General features: G+C 45.8%; 1 protein-coding gene across 1 annotated transcript; it reads left to right on the forward strand.

The window, feature by feature from the left end:
• The first annotated feature begins 9576 nt into the window (after window positions 1-9576).
• LOC113888482 (protein FAM209A-like) lies at window positions 9577-18743 on the forward strand. Its single transcript, XM_027535596.1, has 2 exons — window positions 9577-9787; window positions 17821-18743. The coding sequence occupies exon 2, from the start codon at window positions 17844-17846 to the stop codon at window positions 18282-18284; it is 441 nt and encodes a 146-aa protein (XP_027391397.1). The 5' UTR covers window positions 9577-9787; window positions 17821-17843; the 3' UTR covers window positions 18285-18743.
• The last annotated feature ends 322 nt before the right edge of the window (window positions 18744-19065 follow it).

Below are 19065 nucleotides of genomic sequence, written 5' to 3' on the forward strand. Positions count from 1 at the left end.
TCCAGGATAGAATACTGGAGTGGGTAGCTGTTCCTTTCTCCAAGGGATCTTCCAACCCAGGTCCCCCACATTGCATGCAGATTCTTTACCAACTGATCCACCAGGGAAGCCCTCTCATTTCACCAGAGGATCTAAAAGCACACTAGCGATGAGGTTGAGCTGAAGTGCATCTTGGAGCCATTTGGGTGGGTTGAAGCTGCCCATTTTCCAGTTGCTGCCCTGCTGTTTATTCACTCAGCAAATATTTATTGACCACCTATTACACGGCAGGCACTGTACTAGGTGATGAGATACTAGTGAACAAGATAAAGTCCTTGCTTCATAGTGTAAACACTCTAGAAGGGTCGGAGGGGGTGCACGGTATGCAGACAAGAAATACAATGAATGAGACAGGGATGAGCTCTCATGATCCGGAGATCTAAAGCCAGTAAGGCTGGGGTGGGGGTTGGGGCATGGGAAAAGGGTGGTGTGAGATGAGACTGCAGAGGAAGGCAGGGGCCAGATCAGTAGAGCCTTTCAGGCCAGGTGAGGAGTTTTATCTTCATCCTAAGAACACTGGGAAATAAATGGAAGATTTCAAGCAAAGGGTCAATACACTATGTGTGGCTGAGAGGAAGAGGAACATTGTAGGTGAAAAATTATAAGTCGTGCTTTGAACAGTGCATCGACTCTGGCTGCCCAGGTAAGCAGCTGATCTGTCAGTTTCTGTATCTTAAGTTCCTTCCCACTGAGGATCTCAAAGCATGAGGGGCCTCTGGAAAATTGGTAATCCCTGCTCCTTATCTTTGGCTCAGCAGGTTTCTTTTTGTGCCTCCTTTGGCCGAAGATGAAATAATGATTTCAGTTTGTTCCTACCAGTTTTCCAAGATTCTTCATTTATTTACAGGATCCTGATACTTCTCAATCTCTCTCACATACATGCACATGCTCACGTGCGTGCTCACACACACACACACACACACATTTATCATTTCCCAATGTTGCTTTTTATCTGATCACTCTTTGTCATGACCTGAAAACCTTCCACTTTGGGGCATACACCTTCATTCAAGGACAAGGATTCTCCATCTGCTGCCACCAAGAAATCGCCCAGAGTTTCACAGCTTCACCCTAACCCTCTCCCTGTGACAGGAGAAAGGTATGTGGAGCAGAGCCAAGTGAGCTGAGAAAATGAGTCTAGCACTGAGAAATTAAAGAAAGTAATGTTGACTGGGGCAGGGGGATTAATCAGGAAATCTTAAGGTCACTGTGATCTCTTTGATTGCATTAACATCCAGTAGCAGAAGACTACAGATTGATCAGTGTTACAGCAGCAGGGAGGGGGAATGAACCTGGAAGTCTAATGCCCAGAGCTCCATCTTCCTAATGCCCACTAGCCTTCAAGCCAGTGGCTCAGCTGATAAAGAATCCACCTGCCAGTGCAGGAGACTCAGGAGATGCGAGTTTGCTCCCTGGGTTGGGAAGATCCCCTGGAGAAGGAAATGGCAACCCACTCCAACATTCTTGTCTGGGAAATCCCATGGACAGAGGAGCCTGGCGAGCTACAGTCCATGGGGTCACAAAGCCAGACATCTTCCATAGGGAGAATTAATGCCAGTAGATGAAGCCAGATCTCTTCATTTCTGAGCCAGTCACACTCCCTTAGAACCCACTTCCTCCCTAGAAGTGTATCAGGTCATCTATGCTCCATGCTAAATCATTTCAGTCATGTCTGACTCTTTGCGACCCCATGGACTCCTCTGGCTCCATGGAGCTCACCAGGCTCTTCTGTCCGTAGGGAAGAATGTTCCCCAGGCAAGAATACTGGAGTGGGTTGCCATGCCCTCCTCCAGGGGATCTTCCCAACCCAGGGATCGAACCCATATCTTTTACAAGTCCTGCACTGACAGGTGGGCTCTTTACCAGTAGGCACCAGATAGCTTTCATTAAATTGCCCCCTTGCACACTGCGCCCATTCTTCACATTCGATCAGACTATCCTTTCCTCCAAATAGCCCTTTCTCCAGATGGCTTAGGGAAGACTCTTGAAGAACTAATCACTCATGGTGAGCCAAGTACTGGGTTGGCCAAAAGGTTCGTTTGTGCTTTTCCATAACATCTTTATGGATAAGTCTTCGGGGCCTGCCCTTGCTCCATCAGCTCGGACACTTACTTCCTAGAGTCTCTTGCACCTTTTTCTTAATTTGTCCATATTTCCAGAAGAGAAAAGCAGTCTGCCTTCTGCAGTGACAGGTTGTAGACCTGGCTCCCATAAGCAGAAGACACCAGGCTGGTTTACCTTTGCCTCTTTCTAGTCAGCAAACCACAGCAACCTGAACTGATCTGTACAGGCCTTTGAGGAGAAGGGTTACTTAATGAGGACAAGCACAGGAAAGGAAATATCAATCAATAACAATTGTAGGTCTGGTTTCTCCAGCTCCAACCATGTGCCAAGCACAGGGCTAAGAGCTCTAAACAGATTAACTCTCATAGGAAGGCAGGTGTGGTGCAGATCACTGTTTCATAGTTGCAAAAAATGAGGCTCAGAGACATGAAGGAACTTGTTTGAGGGCCCACAGCTAGCAGTGAGCAAAGCTGGGGTTTTAAACCCATACCTGTCTGATATCAGAGCAAGTACTCATAATCAGTTGAGTGTGCCATGCTAGACGTGGGAACACCCTTCTGTTTTCAGCCTTTCTTCCCTTCACATGAGATGTATCCAGAATCATTGTGATGACTCCCACATCTCTGGCTCCAGCCTTGACCTATTTGGTGTCAGTCTTAACTAACTCCTTTCTACTGGATAGTTCCTTTCCACTCATGTCGCCTAGTTACTCAAACTTAACATGCCAAGAGGTTATTTTTTCACCAACCAGCTCTCCATCTCAATTTGCCTCTTTCTGTCAGTTAATCCCCATTCCCAAGCTCCTACCTTCAGGATTCTCTCCAACTACTCTCTCTGACCTCATGTGTTCAGGCACCAAATTGTGGTGATTTCCTATCTACACTGTCTCTTGAGTCTACCCCTTCTTCCATTTCAAATGCTTGTTACACATGTGTGCATGCTCAGTCATGTCCAGCTCTTTGCAACTCCCATGGACTGTAAGCTGCCAGGCTCCTCTGTCCATCGGATCCTCCAGCAAGAATACTGGAGTGGGTTGCCATTCGCTTCTCCAGGGGATCTTCCTGACCCAGGGATCAAACCCACATCTCCTGTGTCTCTGGCAGTGGCAGATGGATTCTCTACCACTGAGCCACCTGGGAAACCTCCTGTTGATTGAATTAAACACACACACAGACACACAATTTATAATCTCACAGTTCCCATGCGTGAGTCTGAAGTCCAGGCATGGTACACCTGGATCTTCTGCTCAGGGTCTCTCTGGGCTGAAAAGGTGTCAGCCAGGGTTGTGATTCTCATCTCAAGTTCTACTAATACAAAGTGTAGAAGCGTAGTATAAAGAATTTTCATATACTTTTCACTCAGATTCCTCAAATGTTAACATTTTCTAACATTTGCTTCATTCTTTTCTCTTTTAATGGATATTTATACTCACATACACAATTATTTTTTTCCGAACCATTTGAGAGTAAGTTGCAGGCATCATGCCCCTTTATCCTTAAGTAATTCAGTGTTTATTTTCTAAACAAAAGAAGGGTAATTCTCTTATGTAGCCACTGTAAAATTATTAAAATCAGGAAATTAATATTGATATAACATTATCATGTAATCAAAAACCTTCTTTCAAATTTCATCAATTATGCCAATATCATCCTTTAAAACAAACAAAAAAAATAAAACCAAAATTTTTCTGCTATAGGACTCAATTTATAATATAAATTTATACATCAGATCAGTTCAGTTCAGTTGCTCAGTTGTGTCCGACTCTTTGTGACCAAATGAACTGCAGCATGCCAGGCCTCCCTGTCCATCACCAACTCCCAGAGTCCACACAAAACCATGTCCATTGAGTCGGTGATGCCATCCAGCCATCTCATCCTCTGTCGTCCCCTTCTCCTCCCGCCTTCAATCTTTCCCAGCATCAGGGTCTTTTCAAATGAGTTAGCTCTTCCCATTAGGTGGGCAAAGGATTGAAGTTTCAGCTTCAACATCAGTCCTTCCAACGAATACCCAGGACTGATCTCCTTTAGGATGGACTAGGTTGGATCACCTTGCAGTCCAAGGACTCTCAAGAGTCTTCTCCAACACCACAGTTCAAAAGCATCAATTCTTTGGTGCTCAGCTTTCTTTATAGTCCAACCCTCACATCCATACCCGGCCATTGGAAAAACCATAGCGTTGACTAGATGGACTTTTGTTGACAAGGTAATGTCTCTGCTTTTTAGTATGCTGTCTAGGTTGGTCATAACTTTCCTTCCAAGGAGCAAGTGTCATTTAATTTCATGGTTGCAATCACCATCTGCAGTGATTCTAGAGCCCAGAAAAATAAAGTCTGACACTGTTTCCACTATTTCCCCATCTATTTGCCATGAAGTGATGGGACTGGATGCCATGATCTCAGTTTTCTGAATGTTGAGTTTTAAGCCAACTTTTTCACTCTCCTCTTTCACTTTCATCAAGAGGCTCTTTAGTTCTTCTTCAATTTCTGCCATAAGGGTGGTGTCATCTGCATATCTGAGGTTATTGATATTTCTCCCAGCAGTCTTGATTCCAGCTTGTGCTTCATCCACCCCAGCGTTTCTCATGATGAACTCTGCATATAAGTTAAATAAGCAGGGTGACAATATACAGCCTTGACATACTCCTTTTCCTATTTGGAACCAGTCTGTTGTTCCATATCCAGTTCTAACTGTTGCTTCCTGACCTGCATATAGGTTGTTCAAGAGGCAGGTCAGGTGGTCTGGTATTCCCATCTCTTGAAGAATTTTCCACAGTTTATTGTGATCCACACAGTCAAAGGCTTTGGCATAGTCAATAAAGCAGAAATAGATGTTTTTCTGGAACTCTCTTGCTTTTTTGATGATCCAGTGGATGTTGGTAATTTGATCTCTGGTTCCTTTACTTTTTCTAAAACCAGCTTGAACATCTGGAAGTTCACGGTTCATGTATTGCTGAAGCCTGGCTTGGAGAATTTTGAGCATTACTTTACTAGCGTGTGAGATGAGTGCAATTGTGCGGTAGTTTCAGCATTCTTTGGTGTTGCCTTTCTTTGGGATTGGAATGAAAACTGACCTTTTCCAGTCCTGTGGCCACTGCTGAGTTTTCCAAATTTGCTGGCATATTGATGCACCACTTTCACAGCCTCATCTTTCGGGATTTGAAATAGCTCAACTGGAATTCCATCACCTACAGTAGCTTTGCTTGTAGTGATGCTTTCTACGGCCCACTTGACTTCACATTCCAGGATCTGGCTCTAGGTGAGTGATCACACCATCATGATTATCTGGATTGTGAAGATCTTTTTCTGTGAGGTTAGGTAATACTATTATTCCCATGTTACAGATAAGGGAACAGAGGGTAAGAGAGAATAAATAATTTGATTTGCTGAAATCATGACAGCTACTATGTATCAGATTTACACTATGTGCCAGTGTTAGTCACTCAATCATGTCTGACTCTTTGTGACCCCATGGTCTGTAGCCCACTGGGCTCCTCTGTTCATGGAATTCTCCAGGCAAGACTACTGTAGTGGGTTGCCATTTTCTTCTCCAGGGGATTTTCCCAACTAAGGGATTGAACACGGCTCTCCTGTATTGCAGGAAAACTCTTTACTGACTGAGCCACCAGGGGAGCCCTTACACTATGTGCCAGGCACTATCATAATCATGTTACGTGCTTTGCCTGATTTTAACTGACTGTAACCTGTGGTGAGCTGTGCTTAGTTGCTCACTTGTGTTTGACTCTTTGCTTCCCCATGGACTGTAGCCCACCAGGCTCCTCTGTCCATGGGGATTCTCCAGGCAAGAATACTGGAGTGGGTTGCCATGTCCTCTTCCAGGGGATCTTCCCAACCCAGGGATTGAACCCAGGTCTCCCACATTGCAGGTGGATTCTTTTTACTGTCTGAGCCACCAGGGAAGCCCGTAACCTGTGGAGATGGGTATTATTAATATTTTAATCTCCATTTGTAGATGAAGAAGCAGAGGCACAGAGAGGTTAAGCAACTTGCCCAAGATCACACAGCTGGTAACAAGCAAAGCCAGGATTGAAAGCTGGGCACAGTGGCTTCAGGGTTGGCATGCTTACACACAGTGCATGTGGCCTCCTTAAGAAGATATGCTGTCATGTTAAATCACTTCAGCCACGTATGACTGTTTGCAACCCTATGGACCATAGCCACCAGGCTCCTCTGTCTACAAGATTCTCCAGGCAAGAATACTGGAGTGAGTTGCCATACACTCCTCCAAGGGATTTTCCCAGCCCAGGCACTGAACCTACATCTCTTACATCTCCTGCATTGCAGGTGAGCTCTTTACCACTAGCACCAATGAAGCACATAAATAAGAGTCTTAAAGCTTTGAGCCTCACAAATGCTGAATTCACACAGAACCACTGCTGGTGTGTCCTGGCTAGAACCTCCTCTGTCAGAGCAACTTTGACACCCCCAAATGCTTTCCTGTGTCCCACAAATCCCTCATGCTAAACCTCTGAGGCCAGCTGACATGCCTGCTGATACTCAGCGGCCAGCTGCATGACCCAGATCGCATCACGGGAATTGCTCTGCAGACTGCTCTCCTCCAGCCCTGCCAGGCTACAGCCTTCTGGCATTTCAATCCCTTGATTGGCTTCTTGTGCAACCTCTGGACCTTAAACTTGGGTTTGGTACTGAGTCTTTCTAGTATCCCACCTTTATTGTTCTCCGAAGGAACCCCTCCCAGGTGGTTCTCCAAGTTTTGTGGTCCAGCTTGTATTAGCAGGAATGGCCACTCTCCGTCCAGGGCTGCAGGACCAAACCTGGGCTGCTTTCCCCTCTTCCTGGGTGGGCTGGTCTCCACCTCTAAGTCCCATAGAATGGGGACTTGAATAAGTTGCCTCCAACTCTGGGCTGCTTTGCAGAGCTTTCACCTGCCGTCTGGGAAGAAAAAAAAAAAGTCCGATTTCTCTTGATGGTGCTTCCTCCTAACAGCTCAGCTGGCCACAGATTGGCCAGAGCTGCTCCTCTGTGGGTGGTGACGCCTCAGAGTGCAACCGCCAAGGGACCTCAACCTTGCCCTTACTCCACCCTCACGCCACCCTCTGGAGAAAAGAGGAAGTGATCTCAGGGGGGAAAAAAAAAAGTAAAGAGAATCTAAAGCTGGAGCAACATCTGGCCCCCTGCCCCAGCTTTCCCACTTTGTGCAGGAGCCTGGAATACAGGGGAATAAGAAGCAGAGGGTGGGTGTTGTTCTAGTAACCAGTCGGCTCCCTTTCAGGGCATTCTGTGGATTTCTAGATCCTCCTCTTCTAGGAGCTTGCCTGAGAGGGGTTAGCCAGAGCTGCAATCTGCAATTCCTGGCTCCAGGATGTTCTAATACAGGGCTTCTTTTTTTATCATTTTATTTTATTTATTTATTTTGGGCTGTTCTGGGTCTTCATTGCTGTGCAGGCTTTTTCTCTAGTTGTGGTGTGCAAGGGCTACACTCTAGTTGCTGTGTGTAGATTTCTCATCATGATGGCTTCTCTTGTTGCAGAGCACCTGCTCTAGGATGCATGGGCTTCAGTAGTTGTGGCACCTGGGCTCAGAACCAGCTCCCTGGCTCTAGAGCACAGGCTCAATAGTGTGGCACATGGGCTTAGTTGCTTCATGGCACTTGGGATCTTCCCGGATCAGGGATCGAACCTGTATCTCCTGCATTGGCAGACGGATTTTTTTTTTTACCACTGAGCCACCAGGGAAGCCCAGTGCATGACTTCTTAACCTGGCCTCCAGACACGGGATTCATCCACAGAGAGGATATGATAATTTGGGTGCAGAAAATGCATCCTTGTCATCACTAATCTCTAACTTCAATTTCCTTTAATTCAACGTAGCATTTCCTTCGGTTATAAACATAAGCGACAACCCACAGTGGTATTAGCAGTACCTGGGACTTTGTCATCAGTGGAAGTCACAGATGGTTGCATATTGCATTACAACAGCTGCAGATCTCTTCAAGTAATGTTTGTGCTCATCACTGCTTTGAAAACATGGTAGTAACAAGACCTTCCACTAGATCTTGTTGCTTAATGTGTCATAAAGAAGCACAGATATTGGTATATCACAAATTCATTTTCAATAGTTTATAACTGTATTTCAGTATAATAGGTTTTCTTTTTATTTCTATATAGTTTGTCTTATGCATTTAAAAACATGGTTCTATCTTTCTACATTGTTGGTGGGAATGTAAATTGGTGCAGACATTATGGAAAACAGTATGGAGTTTCCTTACAAAGCTAAAAATAGAGTTGCCATATGATCCTGCCATCCCATTCCTGGGCATATATCCTGACAAAACTTTAATTCTAAAAGATATAGGCACCCCTATGTTCATAGCAGCACTATTCACAATAGCTAAGACATGGAAGCAACCTAAATGTCCATTGACAGATGAATGGATAAAGAAGATGTACAAATATACAATGAAATACTACTCATCCATAAAAAAGAATGAAATAATGCCATCTGCAGCAACATGGACCTAGAGATTATCACACTAAGTGAAGTAAGTCAGACAAAGACAAGTATCATATAATATCACTTATATTTGGAATCTAAAATATGACACAAATGAACCTACCTACGAAACAGAAACAGACACAGACTCGTGATTGCTGGGGGCGGGGGTGGTAGGGGAAGGGATGGACTGGGAGTTTGGGATTAGCAGATGAAAAATATTATACACAGAATGTATAAACAACAGGTCCTATTATATAGCACAGGGAACTATACTCAATATCTTGTAATAAACCATAGTGGAAAAGAATATTAAAAATGTATATACATACATAAATATGTGTGTAACTGAATCACTGCTGTAAAGTAGAAACTAATGCAACATTGTAAATCAACTATACTTCCATAAAATTAAACTTTAAAAAATGGTTCTAAACAGAGGTTCTGTCAGGTTCATAGGTCTACTAAAGGTTTCCATGGCACCCCAAAGTCAAACTCCCAGCTCTTAGGAATTCTGTGTGAGTCTGGCCCAGGAACTAGATGGATGTATCTGTGCTTAGGGCTCATGCTGGGTGCTGGGATGCTGTGAAAGGAACAAGTCTGCAGGCAGAACAGAATAGAAACTCAGGTGTGGAGCTGACCACCACACCACAAGGCCAGGCCTCACCTCCTCACCGTTGCCATAGGAGCCCATCTTCCCTCCTCCAGGAAGCTGGAACAGCTCTGTGGCAGGTTCAAACTCATTCCCCATGGCACGGCATATGCCACCAGATGGCACCATTGTAGGTGCCCGTGGCCAGGAGGGGCTGCCATGCCAAAGGCTTTCATAATTGTAATCCAGTCTAATACAGTCACTGTTCCCAAGCTGTTGGGCTTGTTGTCCAGGCCCACTTAGGACCCTCAGAGACCTGAAAGCATGGAAAAGACTATGATGTCTACCTCATATGCAATTTAAAACAAAAGCAAAACTAAATTGTAAATGATTCTGCTGAACTTCCAGTGACATTTCCAGATTTCCTGAATGTGAAATTCCAGTCTTTGAAGTTGAACTTTCTTGTGCCCTAGATGTAGCAAGTCTGCCCATCAGGAAGACCAGCCCGTCCTGCTGGCAAAGGGTTAACCAAGCCGAATCCAGCTCTGGATGCCAACAGAGACCTAGCATCCCTCTGCCCTCAGTCACAGTGTGTCAGACACTGGCACATCCCAGGACATATGGTAACTACTTCCAAATTTCTGATAGACTAAAAGGTTTTGGAACACTCTGTGGACCCTGCCCAGCCAATTCACATGGTTTAAACCAGCCCCAGTGTGGGTGAACCCCACTCTATGATTCAGAAAAATAAGGATCACTGAGGTATAGCAAGGGGCTTGCCCAGTGGCTCAGTGATAAAGAATCTGCTTGCAATGCAGGAGCAGCAGGAGATGCGGGTTCAATGCCTGGGTTAGGAAGATCCTCTGTAGGAGGAAATGGCAACTCCAGTATTCTTGACTGGAGAATCCCATGAACAGAGGAACCCGGTGGACTGAAGCATCATTTCTCCCATGAGGTATAGGAAAAAGTTCACATGTGGCATTATGCAAATGTTCTGGCTAGATATCGTGTCACTTGCAAACTTTATCTCTCAGCTCCACCCTGCTTCTTCATCCCTGACTTCCTCTGACTATAAAGCCAAACTTCTACCATCCTCAGGGCAACTGCATCCTGTACATCTCAGGATTTTGCTCACATTTGCCTCCACAAACATTCCAGCATGAGTTTTTGCCAATCTTCACCAGATCCTCTACCTCCCCAGAAGGTATACAAAGAATATATACAAAGAATAGTCTTTGTAGAAAGAAAAATCAACAACTCTGACTCTGGTGGCTCAGTGGTAAAGAATCTGCCTGCCAATTCAGGAGACTCGAGTTCGATCCCTGGGTTGGGAAGATCCCCTAGAGAAGGAAATGGCAACTCACTCCAGTATTCCTGCCTGGAGAACTCCATGGACAGAGGAGACTGGTGGGCCCCCGTCCATGGGGTCGCAAAGAGTCGGATACAACTGCAACACTAAGCACCTAATTCTGCCAGAACTCTGTCTGCAGTGTCAGTTCTGTAACCATATGGAAACGTTCTCAATTTTGTTAATTCCCAACTTCCCAGACAAAGCCCCATGGGATCCAAGGCTATGCAGAGTTAGACTTCCAGGTCACTGACACCCCTGATCAAATCTCGGAGGGTGACCAAAACCCTCTGCTATTTCAGACAGTTCCTGCATCTGATGACAGCCTGAAGCTTGCACAACAGCTTTTCAAACAGCTGATGAACCAGATCTCATGAGACCCCCTGTATTCAGGCTTCATCTTTACTGCTTCTCTACACCATCAAATCCTTGGCTCAGGCAGCTGTGGACCTGCCACAGCAGCACTCGCACTGGTAAATGAATGTTTGACAAATGGAGAACTCCTTGGCCTCTTTCTGCCTGTCTAGGGCATCTGTGTGGAGTCTGGCAAGAAAGAATTCCACTAATCTGGAAAGGGATCCCCTGAACCCTTAAGGGTAAATGGCAATTCCCGCCTGCCACTGGGTACTATTTCAGTTTTCTACTCATACTATCCTATTGCCACCAAGTACCAGAAGGCAATTTAGTTGGGATGAAGAGTGTCCTGGAGAGGACCATGGCCTATTATCACATGAACCTGGAAAAGACTGCCCTTAGGAGAGCTGGAAGTCAGAAGGGTGACAGGAGTGGTATCTAGTCTGTTGCAACCTGGAGCCTTCAAGCCAGTGCAGCTTCTGCCCCATGCCAGCCACTATCAGTGACTGAACTGAACTGAGAATACTTGTACATGAATCCATGTCTTGCAGTGGATAAGTCGCCTCATGTGTGTCTGACACTTTGCGACCGCATGGACTGTAGCCTGCCAGGATCCTCTGTCCATACGGATTCTTCAGGCAAGAATACTGGAGTAGGTTGCCATTCCCGTCTCCAGGAGATCTTCCTGATGCAGGGATCGAATCCTGAGGGGTCAAATCCCAGTCTCTTATGTGTCCTGCATTGGCAGGTGTCTTTACCACTAGGGTCACCTGGGAAGCCCTAGTGTTACTATAGGTATTATCATTTTTATTATGTACCATAGGAGGTATTAAGAAAGTTGGACACTTATAGCCATAGTGTTTTATCATTTTTAATATGTACCATAGGAGGTATTAAGAAAGTAGGATACCTGTAGCCATAGTGTTTTCAGCTTCCCTGCATGTCTAATGCAATCAGTTCAGTTCAGTCTCTCAGTCATGTCTGATTCTTTGTGACCCCATGGACTGTAGCACATCAGGCTTCCCTGTCCATCACCAAATCCCAGAGCCTGCTCAAACTCATGTCCATCGAGTTGGTGATGCCATGCAACCATCTCATCCTCTGTCGTCCCCTTCTCCTCCCACCTTCAATCTTTCCCAGCATCAGGGTCTGTTCTAATGAGTCAGTTCCTTGCATTAGGTGGCCAAAGTATTGGAGTTTCGGCTTCAACATCAGTCCTTCCAACGAATATTCAGGACTGATTTCCTTTAGGATTGACTGGTTGGATCTCCTTTCAGTCCAAGGGACTCTCAAGAGTCTTCTCCAACATCATAGTTCAAAAGCATCAATTCTTTGGTGCTCAGCTTTCTTTATAGTCCAACTCTCACATCCATACATGACTACTGAAAAAACCATAACTTTGACTAGACGGACCATTGTTGGCAAACTAATGTCTCTGCTTTTTAATATGCTGTCTACGTTGGTCATAGCTTTTCTTCCAAGAAGCAAGCATCTTTTAATTTCAAGGCTGCAGTCACACCCTCGTCCAAGGTAAGCAGCAATGGCTGCGCTTTGCTGGAGCAGCCGTGAAGAGATACCCCATGCCCAAGGTAAGAGAAACCCAAGTAAGACGGTAGGTGTTGCAAGAGGGCATCAGAGGGCAAACACACTGAAACCATACTCACAGAAAACTAGTCAATCTAATCACACTAGGACCACAGCCTTGTCTAACTCAATGAAACTAAGCCATGCCCGTGGGGCAACCCAAGATGGGTGGGTCATGGTGGAGAGATTTGACAGAATGTGGTCCACTGGAGAAGGGAATGGCAAACCACTTCAGTATTCTTGCCTTGAGAATCCCATGAACAGTATGAAAAGGCAAAATGATAGGATACTGAAAGAGAAACTCCCCAGGTCAGTAGGTGCCCAATATGCTACTGGAGATCAGTGGAGAAATAACTCCAGAAAGAATGAAGAGATGGAGCCAAAGCAAAAACAATAACCAGCTGTGGATGTGATTGGTGATAGAAGCAAGGGCCGATGCTGTAAAGAGCAAAATTGCATAGCAACCTGGAATGTCAGGTCCATGAATCAGGGCAAATTGGAAGTGGTCAAACAAGAGATGGCAAGAGTGAATGTCGACATTCTAGGAATCAGCGAACTGAAATGGACTGGAATGGGTGAATTTAACTCAGATGACCATTATATCTACTACTGCAGGCAGGAATCCCTCAGAAGAAATGGAGTGGCCATCATGGTCAACAAAAGAGTCCAAAATGCAGTACTTGGATGCAATCTCAAAAACAACAGAATGATCTCTGTTCGTTTCCAAGGCAAATCATTCAATATTACAGTAATCCAAGTCTATGCCCCAACCAGTAATGCTGAAGAAGCTGAAGTTGAACGGTTCTATGAAGACCTACAAGACCTTTTAGAACTAAAACCCAAAAAAGATGTCCTTTTCATTATAGGGGACTGGAATGCAAAAGTAGGAAGTTAAGAAACACCTGGAGTAACAGGCAAATTTGGCCTTGGAATACAGAATGAAGCAGGGCAAAGGCTAATAGAGTTTTGCCAAGAAAATATGCTGGTCATAACAAACACCCTCTTCCAACAACACAAGAGAAGACTCTATACATGGACATCACCAGGTGGTCAACACCGAAATCAGACTGATTATATTCTTTGCAGCCAAAGATGGAGAAGCTCTATACAGTCAGCAAAAACAAGACCAGGAACTGACTGTGGCTCAGACCATGAACTCCTTATTGCCAAATTCAGACTTAAATTGAAGAAAATAGGGAAAACCACTAGACCATTAAGGTATGACCTAAATCAAATCCCTTATGATTATACAGTGCAAGTGAGAAATAGATTTAAGGGCCTAGATCTCATAGATAGAGTGCCTGATGAACTATGGAATGAGGTTCATGACATTGTACAGGAAACAGGGATCAAGACCATTCCCATAGAAAAGAAATGCAAAAAAGCAAAATGGCTCTCTGGGGAGAGAGAGCCATTACAAATAGCTGTGAAAAGAAGAGAAGCGAAAAGCAAAGGAGAAAAGGAAAGATATAAGCATCCGAATGCAGAGTTCCAAAGAATAGCAAGAAGAGATAAGAAAGCCTTCTTCAGCGATCAATGCAAAGAAATAGAGGAAAACAACAGAATGGGAAAGACTAAGGATCTCTTCAAGAAAATCAGAGATACCAAAGGAACATTTCATGCAAAGATGAGCTCGATAAAGGACAGAAATGGTATGGACCTAACAGAAGCAGAAGATATTAAGAAAAGATGGCAACAATACACAGAAGAACTGTACAAAAAAGATCTTCACGACCAAGATAATCACGATGGTGTGATCACTGACCTAGAGCCAGACATCCTGGAATGTGAAGTCAAGTGGGCCTTAGAAAGCATCACTACAAACAAAGCTAGTGGAGGTGTTGGAATTCCAGTTGAGCTATTCCAAATCCTGAAAGATGATGCTGTGAAAGTGTTGCACTCAATATGCCAGCAAATTTGGAAAAGTCAGCAGTGGCCACAGGACTGGAAAAGGTCAGTTTTCATTCCAATCCCAAAGAAAGGCAAGGCCAAAGAATGCTCAAACTACCGCACAATTGCACTCATCTCACACGCTAGTAAAGTAATGCTCAAAATTCTCCAAGCCAGGCTTCAGCAATATGTGAACCGTGAACTTCCTGATGTTCAAGCAGGTTTTACAAAAGGCAGAGGAACCAGAGATCAAATTGCCAACATCCGCTGGATCATAGAAAAAGCAAGAGAGTTCCAGAAAAACATCTATTTCTGCTTTATTGACTATGCCAATGCCTTTAACTGTGTGGATCACAATAAACTGTGGAAAATTCTGAAAGAGATGGGAATACCACACCACCTGATCTGCCTCTTGCGAAATTTGTATGCCGGTCAGGAAGCAACAGTTAGAACTGGACATGGAACAACAGACTGGTTCCAAATAGGAAAAGGAGTACATCAAGGCTGTATATTGTCACCCTGCTTATGTAACTTCTATGCAGAGTACATCAGGAGAAACGCTGGGCTGGAAGAAACATAAGCTGGAATCAAGATTTCCAGGAGAAATATAAATAACCTCAGATATGCAGATGACACCACGCTTATGGCAGAAAGTGAAGAGGAACTCAAAAGCCTCTTGATGAAGGTGAAAGTGGAGAGTGAAAAAGTTGGCTTAAAGCTCAACATTCAGAAAATGAAGATCTTGGCATCCGGTCCCACCAATTCATGGGAAATAGATGGGGAAATAGTGGAAACAGTGTCAGACTTTATTTTTCTGGGCTCCAAAATCACTACAGATGGTGACTGCAGCCGTGAATTTAAAAGACGCTAACTCCTTGGAAGAAAAGTTATGTCCAACCTAGATAGCATATTCAAAAACAGAGACATTACTTTGCCAACAAAGGTTCGTCTAGTCAAGGCTATGGTTTTTCCTGTGGTCCTGTATGGATGTGAGAGTTGGACTTTGAAGAAGGCTGAGCGCCGAAGAATTGATGCTTTTGAACTGCGGTGTTGGAGAAGACTCTTGAGAGTCCCTTGGACTGCAAGGAGATCCAACCAGTCCATTCTGAAGGAGATCAGCCCTGGGATTTCTTTGGAAGGAATGATGCTAAAGCTGAAACTCCAGTACTTTGGCCACCTCATGCGAAGAGTTGACTCATTGGAAAAGACTGATGCTGGGAGAGATTGGGGGCAGGAGGAGAAGGGGATGACAGAGGATGAGATGGCTGGATGGCATCACTGACTCAATGGACGTGAGTCTGGGTGAACTCCGGGAGTTGGTGATGGACAGGGAGGCCTGCCGTGCTGCGATTCATGGGGTAGCAAAGAGTCGGACACCACTGAGCGACTGAGCTGACCTGCAGTCAACTCTGCTGTGATTTTGGAGCACAAGAAAATAAAGTCTGTCATTGTTTCCATTGTTTAATGTAGTTTTAATGTCTGGTGTTATAAAGAGGGCCAATAGCTTCATTTAGAGAAACAAAAGCTAGCATGTTAAGCACTTACTATCTTCCAGGAGTAAAGGCCTGGCATACATGATCTCATTTAGTCCTCACAGCAATCCCATGAAGTAGGTACTGTTTTTCCATTTTAAAGTTGGGTATGTGAGGCTCAGAGATGTTAACTAACTTGCCCAAGGTAACACAGTAAGTCGTTAGCATCAGAGTTTACCAGCAGGAGACTAGCTCTAGGATTCTGTATCCTTATCTCTGTGCTAAAAGGCGTTTGAAATAGCACACTCAAGACACACATACCCCCAAGTGGTAGACGTGGATCTCTAAGAGGGAGACACCAGTTTCACCCTTTGGGCTCCATACACGGCTGGCTGTAGGAGGAGACCCCCAAGCAAGTGGACCACTCCAGCTGGGAGTGATTGTGGACAGAAGTGGGCACTTGGATGCTTGGGGGTGGGGTGCTGTGGGGGTATCTGGCTTCCCAATTGGGAAGACTAGGCTCAGGACAAGAGTGACAGACCAACTCTGAATTGCAGAAACACCCAGAGTAGCAGTTACCAACTTCATCGCATCCTTGTGCCTGTGAGGCAGCTACAGGCACAGAGAGGTGCTGAGGCTTGCCTAAGGTCACACAGCTCGCAAGAGGGCAGGTGCAGTGTAGAACCCTGGTCTTCAGGCTCCAGTTCGGTGCTCTTGCTGCCACTCCACTCCCACTGGCCCCTCAGGTCCAGTGCACAGCAGTCAGAGGGAAGCCACGTCTTTGTGAGTGAAGCCATTGTCTGGAGGGTGGTTCTCAGTGTTGCCCAGAGACCTGCAGAAGTGGCAGTCTTCAAGTCCCACCCAGGACTGACTGGGGACTGAGATCCAGCAATATGGGACTTTGCAAGCCCTCTAGGTGACCCTGATACACACTCAAGTCTGAAAACAACCAGCCCAGACAGAAAGGCAAAGTGCCAAGTGCTGCAGCCATACACATGCATTCGGACTGTCAACTCGCACAGCACAAAGAAGGGTCGTCTTCCTAGAGAAGGAAGGAACACAGCTCTCAAGCCACACCTGCAGAGCAAGGTCACCTTCAAACACATGTGGCAGTTAGACATGCACAGACGGGGAGGAGGAGTGCAGCCAGTACTTGCTCATCCACAGGTGCATCAGAGACAGTGTAGTTTTGCCAACTCAGCAACTCCCCAGAGATGTGCCAGTTCCACTGCTTGTTGCCCAGGAGGTGCATCCCTGCCCTCTGGGAAATTGCCATGCAGGATCATAGAACCTCTGATCTGGGAGGGATCTTAGAGAGTACCTACCTCATTGCCCACCCCTACTGCATCACTGGTGATGCCCCTGACTTTCCTTCTCCAGAGGAACCTGGCAGGCTACAGTCCATGGGGTGGCAAAGAGTCAGACAGGACTTAGCACTGAGCACAATCATTTTTAGGACAGTGGTAGGCCGCACAAAACATCAGTGGCTCCTAGTTTGTGGCCTCTGGTTTAATATCTTTCTTTCCCACTTGGCTGTCTGCTCCACAGGGGCACATGCCCCTGGTTCTGCTCTGCTCACCACAGTGTCTGGAGTCAACAAATGGAAAAATAAAAATAGAAGATGGACCCACCCTCCCAGTAGAACACCAGGTTCAGAAAGAATACACTGGCATGGGGATGGCACTCTGTCACTCCTCGCCTCGTTTTCAATTGCCCACTGGAAATGTCCCCATGTCCCTCTAAACCCTACTCCCGGTTGACCCCTGCAGGCCGCCTTACCCTCTGCCCTGAAGTCATACCCTGGCCACATGGGTTCTGGTGGGGGTGGGGCCCTCTGTGATGTCACCAAGGGCCCAGCCCTGCCTGGTCCTCAGTCTCCAGGTGCCAGCGCAGACCAGCGCACCAGGAGCCACTTGGTCTCAGCTCACGATGCGCTCTGTAATATGGTTATTTTTTTGGCCTACGTTTATCTCATTTGTCTTTGCCTATGTGTTTTATGTTCTGAGAGATGAAGCCGAAGAACTGCCGTGGATGATGCCCAGTGGAAAGCACTTCCGCGTTCGGCAGAATCAACCAGAGCATGTCTCAGGCTGGTTTGGGAGCAAGTCGCACTGGCTGTTAATCTTCCTCATGTTTTTGGTGATCCTGAAATTTCCTGGAGGCGATGACAAAAGTATCGCGGGCACTCCTCCTGGCCGTCAGGGCTGTTCATCTGGCTCTCCAGGAAGAAAGAAGATAAGGGCTTCCCCCTACAAAGACTCTATGTGCGGTGCCTTAACCCAGGTCGAGACGACACTGGTGAACCTTGTGTCCAGGGTCCGGAGTCTGAAACTCACTGCTGCAACCGGTGATCAACGACAATGTCCCAATATCCAGGTTCTTGCTGACGGATGGAATAACATTACGATATATGAGATATGGGACACCCGAGCCCCCGATGAAGTGGATTTTCGCATCAAAGAAGAAGAATAGTTGAGTGTTGACAAACTGTATCCAAACTAATAAAAGTATTTTGCAGCAAAAGGAAAAAAGCCTCTGATATTTTTTATTCGCGCTACAGTTTTACCTTTTCCAGAATGTGGTATAATTGGTATCATGCAGTGTTTTCCAGACTGAGAGACCTGCGTTCGATCCCTGGCTTGGGAAGATCCCCTGGAGAAGGGAAAGGCTACCCACTCCAGTATTCTGGCCTGGAGAACTCATGTGCATGTTTTTGTGTGGGCATTAGCTTTCAAATCATTTGGTGAACTATCTAGGAGCAAAATTGCTAGGTCATAGGGTATGACAGTGTTTAGCTAAGTAAGACATTGCTTCCAAAATGACTGTACCATTTTGCATCCCCATTAACAATGAATGAGAGTTCCTCTTGTTCAGCTGAACAATAGCAAGGCTGGCCTATCACCCACCGAAGTACAGAGTAGTACCCCACTCAGGGTGCCCCTTTAAGTGCCTGACACGCTGATCCACAGAGTAGGACCCCAGCAGGGGGGCGGGGACCCTCTATGTGCCTGACATTCAGATCTACAAAGTAGGACCCCACCCAGGATGCCCCTTTAAATGCCTGACGCGCCGATCCACAGAGTAGGACCCCAGTGGGGGCAGGAGGGGGTCCTCTATGTGCCTGACATGGAACAACAGAGAAGGACCCCAGGCAAGGGAACTGTCTAAATGCCTGAACCCGCAGAGCTATGGAGAAAGACTAGCCAAAGAGGCCTTCTGATTGCTAGCTACCAGAGGCTCAACAAACAAACAA

This window comes from Bos indicus x Bos taurus, unplaced genomic scaffold (genome assembly GCF_003369695.1).
Source record: "Bos indicus x Bos taurus breed Angus x Brahman F1 hybrid unplaced genomic scaffold, Bos_hybrid_MaternalHap_v2.0 SuperScaffold_100218, whole genome shotgun sequence".
NCBI lineage: Eukaryota > Metazoa > Chordata > Mammalia > Artiodactyla > Bovidae > Bos > Bos indicus x Bos taurus.